This window comes from Wyeomyia smithii, chromosome 2 (genome assembly GCF_029784165.1).
Source record: "Wyeomyia smithii strain HCP4-BCI-WySm-NY-G18 chromosome 2, ASM2978416v1, whole genome shotgun sequence".
NCBI lineage: Eukaryota > Metazoa > Arthropoda > Insecta > Diptera > Culicidae > Wyeomyia > Wyeomyia smithii.
In genome coordinates this window covers 105,295,020-105,309,279 of record NC_073695.1, presented here as the reverse complement: position 1 = coordinate 105,309,279, position 14,260 = coordinate 105,295,020, and the positions used below count along the sequence as shown (strand labels likewise).

The 14,260-nt window shown below is 37.4% G+C and overlaps 1 protein-coding gene across 3 annotated transcripts in view; it reads left to right on the top strand.

The window, feature by feature from the left end:
* Nucleotides 1-14,260, top strand: part of LOC129724525 (bestrophin-4) — a 46,930-nt gene that overhangs the window by 14,964 nt on the left and 17,706 nt on the right. For all 3 annotated transcript variants that reach the window (XM_055679493.1, XM_055679492.1, XM_055679494.1), the window contains one exon: nucleotides 7,559-8,377. In XM_055679493.1, coding sequence (XP_055535468.1) covers nucleotides 8,307-8,377 — 71 coding nt within the window. In that variant the 5' untranslated portion in view covers nucleotides 7,559-8,306. The remainder of the gene's footprint in view (nucleotides 1-7,558; nucleotides 8,378-14,260) is intronic.

Here is a 14,260-nt window from a genome sequence, read left to right as displayed (position 1 = left end):
TCAAAGCACTTGTAGATAAGCTTCCTACAATTCATGGTCGTAAAGGGCCACCGGGAGGATCATCGTCCTATACAGCGCTAGTTTTGTACAAGTTTGCAAACTACGGAACCTTAGCGTTGTCCGTAGAAGGCATAAGTTGCAGTTGTTTCACTTCATGGCTCATATCGTTATCACATGCCACAAACGTACCATGATAAACGTTTCTCATCAATCTTTGCTTGAGCACCAACACCACCGGAGCTCCCACGCTCCCTGCCAGCATACATGTAATTTTTTGGTATGCTGAGTCCAAACTTCGCTGCTTCCCTCCTCAAAGGCTTGTAGACCTCGTCCACGCTCTTATGATCGATATCTTATGATGATATCAATGTCATCCGCAAAGCAAGAAGCATGTGAGATTTCGTGAGGATCGTACTGTTTCTTTGCACGTTTGCTTTTCGTATTACACCTTCAAGGGCGATGTTGAAAAGAAGGTTTAAGAGCGCACCCCGCTGCTTCAGTCCATCTAACGTTTCGAACGCAACTGATGTTTCGCCAGTTATCTGCACACATGATTTCGATTCCACAAACGTCATACGGCCCAGCTTAAAAAGTTTCGTCGAAAACCCGTGCTCCAGCAAAATCTGTAGCAAACAGATGGTGAGTCTACAAGTTATTCTCCCGAAACTTATCGAGAATCTGTCGCAGGGTGAAAATTTGATCCATCGTAGAACGCTCCTGCCAAAAATAAGCCTGGTATCCGCCGACAAGGGATTTGGTTAACGGTTTCAATCTGAAGAACGGGATACGGGAGAGCACTTTGTATGCAGAGTTGAGTAACGTAATGCCTTGATAGTTGCAACGAACCAGTCGATGGATCTTCTAGTAGATTGGGTATATAAGGCCCTCTAGCCAGTTGTTCAGCATTTGTTCATCCGCCTAGATTCTTTCTGATGGATCGCATTGTACAGCAGCTCGTATCTCACTTTCAGAAGTTTAGCTGGGATACCATCCTTCACAGCGGCCTAGCTGTTTTTCAGCTCACTAATCGCCTTTTCAACCTCCTCATGTGTTGGTGGCTCCACAGCTTGTTCTTCGCTCATAATCTTCATACTGTTCCTGGTTATGCTCATCTTGCATTTCACCATTCAATAGCGCCGGATTATCCTTCTGCTAAATCTGTTGACTGTTCTATAGAAGCTCCGTACGTCGTTTCTAGCGAAGTTGTCTCTAGTTGTGGACTCTATTTTCGGCAGTTCTTGCTTTCCTGTTTCTCGTTCTATTCCTGGCACGGTTCTTCTCGTCCGTCGTTCTCTAGCACTCACCATCAAACCAGCCGTTACGCTGTCTTCCACGCGTCGTTCCTACCACCTCTCTCGCAGTTTTTATAGGCTATACTATTCCTATGATCGGACGGAAGATTTCCTCCCTCTCAACCTGTGCGTTTGTATCTCCGATGACGACTTTTACGTCGTGTTTTGGGCACTCGTCATAGGTTCTTTCAAGCGTTTCATAGAATTCATCTTTGACGTGATCGGATTTGTCGTTTGTCGGTGCGTAGTTGTTGATTAAACTGTAGTTGAAGAATTTATTCTTTATCCTCAACACGCACAGAGGGTCATCTGTGGACTTCCACCGGATGACTTCTGTTTTCTGATTTCCCAGCATTACGGAACCGTTCCGCTGTTTTACCATCACTGTAGTAAATGTGATATTTGAAAGAGGTGTGTGCAATAGGGTCTACTACACGGAATTCCCTATCTCTGGCAGTTGGCCATCGAATCTTCTGAATTTCGACTTCTTGCCGATTTCATTCTCAAGCAATACCAGCTCGCGCTGGTTCATTGAGAAATCGAACGTTCCAAGCACCCAATTTCCAATCGTTTGCCGGTTTCTATTTCCTTGTTCGTAGCCTAGGTCTTTTCCGATTGTTCCGTTCCATATTTCTAATTTCGTCAATCATGGTTAGGAAAGGTTTCGGTATGCTACCTTATCAGAGTCGCGATATCTACATCCTGCTAATAGCATCTAAGGTGTAAGGTGCTAGCTGAATACAGCAATCAATGACTCAGCCGCCCACTCTGGGTCAGACGCTGTTGTACGCAACCCCTAACATGTCGCACAGCCGCCTACAACCCCCCAGTCCCAGTCAGCATACGACCAAAGTTTCCACTGGGGGTTGGTCACCCGATCTCTGATAAGGTTACTCGTATCCCAGTTGGCCACATTAGGGTATCAAGTTACTCGTGTCCTGTCATTTACCAACCATGTGTGCCGTAGACTAACTCCATATATTAGTCGCTCAAATGCTTCATAAACTTTCAACTTTTGATGAAGAAATTTCATTCATTCCTTCGATAATTTGTATATCGATATTAGTTTCCTTCTGATCTGTATGTTGCTCATTCCAGCAACATACAAAATCTTGATTTGTTCTTCACTGGAATCCATTGCCATTTTTGCCACAAAAATAGTGAAACGCTACCTTGATCACTTCAAAAGAAACAATAAACATGTGTCGCAATCAAAACAAACACAGGTGATTGACAGGGTAGGCTTCCCAACATGAAGGAGGCACTCAAGTGTGTGTATCACTTTCTCGGTGACACCCTGTATTTTTCAAAATTCCTTGACAAAAGCGAAACTAGATACCTTAGAAAAAAAAACTAGAACGAAATCACTTACATCAGCATGAGGACTACTAAGACAAAGATTTAGATCCGTGGCGTCTCTGCCATTCTTACTGGTGGCCTGATGACTCCAAAAATGATGTTGTTGATTGTAGGGTCAAAATGATCTGCTCACAATCCAGCTGGTTTAGGATCAATGTTTCCCGACAGCAGAAATAAAAAAAAATCAGAAAAATCTTCTGTGTGTCACACTTTACATCACACGTATGAATAATTACAGCGTGTCAGAGTAAAAAGTTACCAATTATAAATTTCGTAATCCAATGGATAAAACGAAAATTCTGACAGGATTCAGTTACTTGTTTTCTATTTGCGAAATGATAAATTCAGTTTACTTAAACTATAATATTCATGAGGGTGCTCTAATATCCAAACTTACATGTCAGACTGAATTATATTATTTATTTATACATAATAGGACTGTATTATTGAGATATACAAAATAATCTTACACTAAACGTCAAAGTATTTAACCAAGTTCCGGGATCCGCCGCCAAAATGATAGTAAGAATGAATGAAACACGAATATTCCCAGCGGCTGGGAAATTCCACCGTTACTTCCCTATCTACAATTGATCGCTTCCATTCATGTCTGAGCAACAGTTCAAACGTATTAGCCGCGCGAAAATCTGCAATTCGTGACCTTCGTTCATGTTTATTAACCACGTAGTTCGTAGTGTAATCAACTTATTAGTAATTAATATTTCCTACTGAAACGTGACTGCCGCACCACAACGTATTTATTCATAATTAAGCCCATATGTCACATCCCGAAAGGGGCTATTTTTCATTGTTTAATACGCCACCTTAGCAGCCACGCCACAATGACTACGCCAGATGATAAGTATCTCTGCGAGTGAAAAGAATCGCGCATTTGTCATTCGAGTTGGTTGAGTAACTGGAAAAATGCAAAAATATTCGCTCTTTGCCCAACTTTACTTCTCGTCGGAGCGGTATTTACCCAAAAACCTGTTTCACTCGGATGCGGTCATCTAATAGCAATCAATAACTTATATCAAAACAACTTGTTGGCGGAATCTTTTGACGTCAAAAATTCGAATAGTGTTCAACGTTCTCACGTACTCATTTTCGCTAGTTTATCATTCTATGCATGAGACCTAATTTCCACAAATCATCGTGCGTTCTTCCGTTTCATGAACACTCTCTGAACTGCTAGCGAGTGTGGATTTTCAAGTAGCTACCTACTAGTTAAACAAACTACTCAACAGCTATGATGTGATGGGAAGAAATAAACTGATGAATGTCTCGTGTACATTTAAAAGGTCTAGATAAGCCCTGTGCCACATACGTATGTAATTGAGCTAAGCCAACAATACATGCAGGGTCGCATCCAAGACTGAAGGGAGTACGGTGAAATCATTAAATAAACATATAGATTCAAATGATTCATAGCACAAACGAGGTTTGGAGAAAAAAAAATGCTCATGCCACAAATTTTTATGCAAACAAGCTAGGACAAAGTAGCACCAGCCAAGTAGCAAGTGCGACACTGAACAAAGTGGACGTTGAATAATAAGTTGCAGGTAAGCACATTGAAAATGCCCTTGCACCTTGAAATGCTACATTGTGGAAACCGAGTCAGCTGAGTTTAGAACATCACAAAGTTTTTTTTTTGATTGTGTGTGAATTAGACCTCCGGCATGTACGTGAGATTGCACTCTAACGAAGTTCATCAGCTGACGACTGGCCGTCAATGATTTTTTCGATAGTTTTTTTTTTTTTTTAACAATCTGATGTCGATGCGTCAATTCAGTAATCAATCGGATCAGTTTGTTGTAATTTTTAGTTACAGATATTGAATTCGAAATACGTAGGCATTGATTTGTCGATTCTGTTCTCTTGTCTTGCATTGCCTAACCGGATCAGTTCGAATATCTTCGCCATAATTATTCAGTTTCAGAGTACTTGAATTACTGGCTTGCTATTCAAAATAGTTACTAACAGAGTTTAATTCAAAACCATAAGATTATGAAAAGAGGTTTAAAGTTAGTCGAAGATTGTTACATGTAGTCTTCGAAAGTAAATTTTACTTATTTAGATAGGTTAATCTGGTTTTACTTGACAAACTCAAAAAAGCTTCAGGTTGGCGTACATTTCCCAGATTGGAGCATTCTCAACAATATTAATAATACTGCCGGTACCCGGATAACTGTCCCATAACAAGTTTATCGTTGAGAACCAAAACCATGGATGAAATTGGTTTTACGTTATATAACTTGAAAAAAAGATAAAATGGGACAAAATATGCGGGTACATTCCAAAAGTACTCGTATATTTTGTCCCATCACATATAAATTCAACCAGCAACCGGCAGTATCATTGGCAACGTAGATTGTACTACAAAAAAACAACATTAGTCTAGTTAACTAAATGACATACTTCTATATGCCTAAAATAATCCGATATACACTATTCTGGAGCAAAATTATATGTTTGCAGTTTGCACCACTGTGCAGTGGGTACAGTCCCACTGCGGGTACTTTCAATATGGGACAAAAACAACTTGGTATTTTTTCCATGTTTTTCCATACAAATGTATCAATTTTAATTTTTTTCCAGAAAATATGATAACAATTAGGTCGATTCCCGATGATAGCTCAAAAGTGACAAAAATCAGTATGGGACAGTTATGCGGGTACCGGCAGTATAGAGCAATCATAAAAACATATTATAGAAACTTCTGTAAGATAACGTAAGTTGTCGTGTTTTTATTCTGTTCCTCGAAACAAGAAACCCAAGTAACCAAAAGTTCGGATAAAAGTAGAATTCATAGACTAATCAGCCAATCTAACGATCATGAATAAAATTCTATTCAGCTCAATTTTTAAGTAATTAACCGTACTTTCAAGTTCGCATTTGTTGAATAAACTACGAGTAGCATGCAAGGCAGCTTCTAAATCGAACTAGAAAGTTCACATCAAGTTCGGATAGGTCGCTGAACATAGCGCTATTCAGCTTGAAAAGAAAACTTCAAAAAACTTAAAATAAAAATCAATTTGCACTTTTTCAATTCTCTCCAATCATTACTCGTGTTGGTATAAATCCCATGATAATCATTTACTGAAGAAATCTAGATCAGAAGAATAATGGCCTGGCTCCATTGATTATTAAATTTCATATTTTTTTGCAACTTACTACACAAGCTTCGAACTCGAGTCCTCCCTCTTTGAAGCCTACATTCATACCACTGCTTCGTTCCCGCTATATGAGATCAGCATCGATTTTACTCGATGTGCTGATTTCTCTTCGTTACCTATACGAGCATGACATAGGAACATACCGGGTCTCTCTTTCAGCTTGAAAGTTCAGATAAAGTACAGGCGGATCCTCATGCGAACTAGGAAGTTCAGAAAAGGCTGACGCGGAACTTTTTACGAACTTTCAAGTTCAGAAAAAGTACACGCAGAACGCAATATGAACTCAAGTCTGACAGGTCTCTAGTTTGTTTTGATCTCACTGCTGTTCGTTGGTAATGTAATTGAAAAAGTTTGTGTACGCAATATTTTCCTTTATTGCAAATTTATTCTGGTAAGCAGTATATACAGAATATGATAAATGATCTAGATCGATAAAAACTTTTTAGAATAATAGATATGCTGTTTGCCGTAGTCGAAAACTCTCAGTGGTGTCCGAGAAATGGATTCAACCTCCAGAACCGGCAACATCATGCTGTGGCCGAACGAAAAAAACACTCATGATTTGGACAAAATGCTCAGAAATAAAAGCATCACGTGCAAACAAGTGTCTAACGGGAATTCACAGCTTACACCCGGTTTAATTTTTCTGTTGATCTGCACATTCTTAAAATCTGAATTCATAATTGATTTCCTGTAAGGTAACAAAAGAAAGTGTTTAGATAGAGAAAGCCTTTAAACACCCTAATATTACCTATTGGAATTATAGCTTTGTTTTCCTTTTGCCGTTTATTTAGATAAAAAAAATCCGATGATAATAAAATAATCCACTTCTCTTTATTGTTTTTGAAAAACTCATTTTTGATCACTAATCCTGGAGCAAACTTTCGCCAAAGCCGAGTCGGGACTTATCATAAACTTTAAAGTAGAAATGAAGTACGACATAGACTACTCCTGAACTTTCGTGCTGATTAAAAGTACAGATAAAATGCTAACCGAACTTTAATTTCCGATGGTTTGTGAAGTTCACGTATGAACTTTATGTGAACTTTAAGGTTCCAATAAAGGGGAACAAGCAGCTTCTCATGAACTTTCAAGTTGCTTTCAGGTGTTGACGGTACTTTATTTAGAATGAAGTTCGGTTTGTGAGTAATGTGTCCTGTTGTTCAGCAAGAAAGTTCCACGGAACCAAATCTGAACCTTATGTGAACTTCTAAGTTCGTGTGTTAAGTGAAATTCGAACTTCTGGTTGCTTGGGAAGACTACAAATCTGATTAGCGTTTTGTAATTTACATACCTATGTTTGCGTTTTTTGTATAGCTTAGAAAGGTTTACAAAAGATCGTGCAACTCCATGAAAAACAAATAAATATACCTGATCGGTAGCTTTCTAGCTGGTCTCGAGATACGATGTTGGTCTAACAAGTCAGTCATTGTTTCTTCGAATCCTGGCCTTATTGTAATAGGATCGTAGTGCTAAGCTCGTAATTACCCTGTATACTGATAGTTGATAGCAAAGTCTATGTCCAATAAAAACAGCAAGGCCAGGTTCGGACCACGGACTGTTGGAACCTAGGTTTTTTACATAAAGTGTTATCAAACCAGTTTCAAACTACGATACTATATCTATTTAAAAATAATGAAGACAAAAAATGACAATATTTACAGTATATACATGAACTAACAGATGAAACAACACTATTTATAATTCAATTTTTTGTTTTCTCTTTCATAGATTTTGCACAACCTGTTGTTAGTGTCATTTCAAATGCCATCAATTGTGATAAATGTGATAATAGTCACTGGGACAAACAAAGTTCAAGAGTGTCTTTCTTCCCTAAGCAAATAGAGTGATGAAAAGGTGTGCCCAGCATAATTATGAAGTGATCATCCATCATTGTGTGCCGTAAAAAATCACGTGCCAAAAAAAAAAAAAAATAACGTCAAGAAGCAAAACCACCGTCAATTTTTTTTTCTTTGAATGTTAGCTAAAAAGATGAAACATCGTGAAGTTACCATTAGTCCAATACGGTGAATAAAAAAGTTGAACATCGTCGTCCAGAGTTCCAACGTCATCGTTGATCCCCGTGGCTGTGCCAATAAGTGGCATTCCGCGATGAAGAAAATCGGCTCCGAACAGGCACCATACCACACCATAATCAACATGCAAAACCAACGCCAGCAAGTGGTCATGCTGTGATGAAGTGAAATTTTTTCATGTCTGCTGAAAATAAATATTTAAAGCAGCTTGAGGCTTGAAACAGCGCTGTTTTGCATTAGTGAGCTGCGACCGGGTGTCAAGAAAAAAAGTAAGCTGAAACAACACGTACGCGTGACAGCAGGAACGTCACACTGAAGTAGCGGCCGTGTTCATCAATTATTTTAGTGAAGTGCAATTGTGCGGTGGAATCGATCGTTGGCAAGGGCTAACCGAAAAGAAAACGAGAATATAAATCTTACAATAGCAGTAACGCAGCACCGAAATGACCATCTCGTATTCAGCTGAAGTACCGAACGGCAGTAATTTCGGGTGTTTTTGGCGTATTCTGTGGAAGTAAGTATCCCTGAAGACGCTAAACATTGATTTCATCGTTGTTTTTTGTTTCATAATTTGGATTTTTATCATTATTGCAAGTACAGAAGCTACTCCACAGCAGATATTTATTCAATCGATATTTATCTTCCAAAAACTATTAAAAATACTAAATTAAATTTGAATAATTTTATGAAATAAACCTTTTCCATGTGTCCTTAAATTGTCCAAATTTAATTCAGTATTCATAACAGTAAATTAGCTTAACTTTGCATGTAGAAAAAGATTTCGTTGTCTGTGCGAAATTAGACCAAATCTTGTGCAAATTGGAAAAACCCAATAATTAGGCAGGCTCGAACTTTTGTGTGTAAAAGAATTATCATAATCAATTGTATGATTTTGCTCAACCACTAAAATACAATATCATCAAAATGATACATTTTTTTCAACACTTTTTTATCATTTGTGCAGCGGATCAAATCAGTTTCTAAAACATCAAAATGTCTGCTATTCTGAAGTACGTCTTGAGCTGCCCGACAGGTCAGACGTATTTTCGGTTGCTTATGGACTGGTCTTTGACTACATATAGCTTCAAAGTTTGTGTTTTGTCAATGCGTTCTTTAAAAAATTACCTGAAAGTAAACTTACATCAGTCTTTCCCAATACTACCTATTTGCAATTTGACTTTTTTCGTATCACCTGAAATGGCAGGGCGAAAAAAGAAACAACGCATCGCTACGAGGAGGAAAAGAAAGCATCTCTTTTTGACACTAGTTTTTGCAGTGAAAATTTATTTGATACTAGCTGACCCGGCAAACTTCGTACCGCCGCCTTGAGTTTTATTGACTCTTGTATTGCAAAAACTGAAATATCTAACTGCTGCTAAAAAACATACCTACGATATGTTTTGGCTCTGATTTGTTTTTAGTTTTTTTTTTTCAATCCTGCGCTCGTAAAATTCTACGTTTTTATTTCATTGAACATTATGAAGCACCTTTCAACCATAATCGAATCATTTCAATACATTTCTAAAAATAAACAGTCATTCTTTCAAATATTCTGAAGGAAATTGTTACATTATTTTTTCAATTATTCAAAAGCTTGGCTCAATGCAAATATAGTAATACCCTTCTGCCTGGCCAATCTCACTGGAACAGATTTTATAAAAAACTTCAGAATTCTAAATAATTCAAGCTTAAAATTCGGAATATACGAAACATGTGAAAGTGGTCAAGGCGATCCTAGCCACTAAATTCTATATATTCCACAATGTCGGGGTCAGGGTCACGTGAGTATGCGACATAGAGCTGTCCATGTGAGAAGCATGAATACTCGGAGTTTACGCCACAAATTTTCAGTGACTGTCCTTGGGTTCTATCAATAGTCATCGCGAATGCGCGACGCACGGAAAATTGAAAACATTTAAAACTTAACGGCAAATCGGTAGGAGTAATCGAGTTACGCGGGATTATTACGACTTCTCCTTTGTAGTTTCCTGTCAGAATTGTTGCTTCAAGGACATTTGCCATCGGGTAGTGGCAGCAATGCATCTGTTCGGTGGTAAATTTGACCTTGAATCTATAAAGTAGTAGTATTTGAAAATATTTGATAAGCATTTTTCTCTCAATTGAGTGTTTAAGTTATTATACTTTATTTTTCTTTTGTTCAAGACTCGTTTAAATACTATGGAAACTAAGTGTGTAACTGACGATTTTAAGATATATGGGGTGTCGAACGTCGTGCATTTCGAGCTCGTCTTGTTCTTAACCGATCAACTTCCCTTCGGGACTCGTATATTTCCTGACTTTTTAATATTCTATCTTCAGTGTTGCGGAGCCTGACACTTTTATTGACCTACTACTACTCGTGTCTTAACGTGTCTTAAAAACTGGCACAAAAACAACGAATTTAATTTTAATTCAACGGCATGTTAAGTACTTGAACATTTCACTTACAACAACTTCATCTGAACAAAAAACGCTTCGACCACAGCAGAAATTTGTCAAAGTCAACTGGAAGATATGCAAGAATCAGTTTGAGCATGTAGAGTAGGGAACATTCCTTTTATAAAATACCCTTAGCGGCATCTTCGTTAGGAAGCATTCCCTCTACATGTGGAAGAAAATTTATCGAAACCAACTGGAACCAGTATGAATACTCCTCAGAATTCTTGCAAAAACACATTATAATTTTTAATCTATTATGTTTATTACGTACCGACAGTGTCTTCTTCTTTCTTGAAAAACAGTCACAGCACAAATTAACAGAAACCGGCGTTGAATTTGAGTGGCATCAACAGAAACCAATACGAAAATAGCATAGAACTATTCCATAAAATATTAAAAAAAATGAAGGCCATCGTTTAAGTACGCCCCGGTGATGAAAACTTGTTTCGAATTTTTCCGATCAAAGGCAACAAAAAATCGTTACTCACTAAAACTCACAGAAAATCTCTCAGAATCATAGAAGGGCGGGAAATATCAAGGGTTGGTTTTAAACGTTTTATAACTTTTCCAGTTGATTTTCGTTATTGCCATGGCATAGTGACAATATAGTTTTGTCCTGAACAAAAATTCTCGCAAAACCTAGTGGCCAACCATTTTTCGGGTATCTTTTTTTTTTCAAACATACATGATACCAATTGTTTTTCACGTGACCATGGGACATAATGCTGTTTATGCAAGAATATGCATGTTTTAGGTTTAATGCCACCAGTTATCAGGGCTTTGGGCATTATCGAATATCACCCAACTGCGGAGCGCGAAGGTACATACAGACGTTTGAAATTAAATGGCAAATTGGTAGGTACACGGAGCTTCGAAATTTTCGCTTCAATGACATCAACATTTCATCTGCTTTCTGAGGTAGATCTGCTGCCTAAGCACAGTGCAATTGACACTTCGCAACATTATAGTTTTCAATTCAACATTCAACAATTAATTGTAAATCCAGAGATTTTGTAGGAATGCAATAGAATGAATTTAACGAAACATAAACAGAAATCAATGTTTTTTGAGAAGCGAAAACTACACGTTTCTTTTACCAGCTAACAGAATCATTGCAGCATGAGCAAATGTCAATGATCTAAGTCAGTGTGCATTTTAGTGGAAATTGAACAGATTGATTAGATCCGAGCAATGGTAAATTAAATCATCGCACATGTAGTGTTATTTTTGTTTTTTTTTTTTTTTTTCATTTATCAGCTATATAAAACGATTATATGCAACTTTGCTCAAATAAGCCAGAAAATTAATTTACATTATCAAGTATATGCCCTTGAATAAAATCAAAGCCACGTTGAGAGTATTCACATGTATGTCGAGTTTGCTGCTACCACGCTATAGCGCTTTTGCATAGAAAAGGTGTAGTAGGCAGCGAAAACGAATATCACTTTATATGTGAATCATTAACAGGTGCTTGTTTACTCAACAACGACGCCTCAATAACGACGCTACAACAGCTTGTCTACCGCTCATAGCCTGCAATCATAGTAATCTAATGACGTTGTTTTTGGAGTAAAAGGCGGGAAAAGGCGAAAATGTATTTCATTTTTTTTTAAACTTTATCAGTTGATTATTGTTATTTTTATGGCTTATTAACTCGTCGGAGATCAAGACAAAACAAACACAAAAAGAATCATTCAAATCCGTTGATTCTATTTGGAGTGAAGCGCCGTTATACAGACACCAACTTATTTTTATTTAATAGATTCTGCCTGAGCCGGCGAAATTGAAATGTTCGAAAATAAAACCATTCAAAATGAAATTTCTCTAAAAAAGGAGAAAGTTCCACCTATTGTAGTAACCATTGCTTCTGAATTTTCGAAAGGAACTTTCAACGTATCTCTCCGACGTCAAAGTTACCTATCAAATTAACCAAAGAGGCGAATGCCGCTTACTAGCCCAAACATTGAAAAATTGGAATCGTCTTAGTCAGTATTTAACTGAAAAGATGTATAATTTTTTTACATATTACACTAAGAGCGCCAAGCCGTTCAAGTCGTATTGAAACGTCTCACCAACGAACAAACCGTTGATGATATCAAACTTACTTTAACAGAAATACTTGTCATAGCCCCTACCCAAGTGATTCTAATGAAACAAAAATCACGAGGCGAAAACAGTCAGAGAGCTGGAATGCTATCTATAATGTGCGAGTGAAATGGGCATTATATCGAAAGTTTGGCGGAGATGAAAAGCATATCACCCAATGTCGTATTTGCCAACGTTATGGCCATGGTTCAAAATTCTGTAACATGGACCAAAAATGCCTCATTTGTGGAGACTCTTCTCACAAAAAGGACACATGTCCTGTGGAAGAGAATAAAAATTTTCGCTGTGCGAATTGTAACGGCAACCACATGTCAAATTTTTATCAAGGCCAACTCCGTTTAGCAATTGTTAAGACAAGGAAGGGTAAACAAAATCCAATTTCACAATCAAAACAAAATTCTCCAAGCGTTGTACCGCCCAATTTTTCTACTCCTCTGCATACCCGGTCAATATATGCACAGGTTATAGGTAGTTCGAACCTTATTCCGGCAAATGTAGGCAGTTCGAAAATGACCGTTAATGTGGGGGGTGAACAAAAACCAAAAGAAAATAAAAATACATTGATCACCCCAGCTAATGTTGCTACCAAAAATATTTTTTCTAATGTCAACTGCCTAAGCCAGCAAGCAACCAAGACCAAACCAAGACTTGAAAATTTTCATTAGTACAAATGTTCGTAACCAAACAACGATTTTCTGCATTCAGGTTGATGCATGTGGAACTCTTCAATTGGTTATTGGAAGAATGAAGAAAATCGGTTGGAAACAAACCGACTTATAAGCATTCAAAAAGGGACAAATTTCGTTCCCTTTCCGTTAATAGATTTTCATTCCACATCCCTATGTAAAAAGATAAGGAAAGACGTAGGGTAAACAGGGATAATACACCCCCCCCCCCCCTAAAGAACATCGTTTTATACATGGTTTCCCTAGTTTTACTTGAAAACACAACGCAAAAGATTCTTTTTCACTGTTCAATTTTTCCTACCGTTCAATGCCACAAAAAGTCCTAGAAACGCTTGGCCACAGTGAATTTCAGGAAAATCAGTTTTTCAAGTGGCTGCTATAGAATGTATGAAATTCGATGAACAAAAATGTGGATTATTTGGACAATTATAGCGCGCTCAGCAGTATCCAACAACCTTCGATATTTTCTCCCGATTTTCTTTCAATGAGACGCTATTAAAAAAGGTTTCCATTTCGACTTTACATGTTTTCCAAAATGCATTATGTTTTAAACGGAGAAGTTAGCAGTGATTCCATAAAACTATTTTATTTAACAATATAATTTTTACATTGTCCTACCTAATCCATCTTAGAAAACATAATGTTTCTACCTTTTGTGAAACATGTTTCTATTATAATTATTCATCTCGAAATTTGCGGGAGCCTGCACATTTATTCTTACAAACTATAGAAACCAAGAATCTTTAAAAACAATGATATATACAATTGATACTACCAGACTAATTTCTGTTTCTTACCCAACTGGTAAAATAGTAGCAATATCCAAATGCTATTTAATCACACTGTCGTTTTGCCCAGCTATGCGGTATATGATTGACAGGACAATTGCACGCGTATCTAACGACGGCTGTAATTCATGTCGCACTAAAAACTTCAACGTCTGATATAGAACGAACCCTCACAATATTATGACGCTGAATTTTTGTCTAAAGCGAGTATTAGACGAAGCAAACATTTGCTATTTTTGGTACGAATTTTATTTGCACAAAATAAAATCCGTACCAAAAATAGCAAATATTTGCTTCGTCTAATACCTGCTTAAGCAAGTAGGCCATATGAGCAAAACTTAAGCAGTTATTAGACGAAGCAAATATTTGCTATTGTTA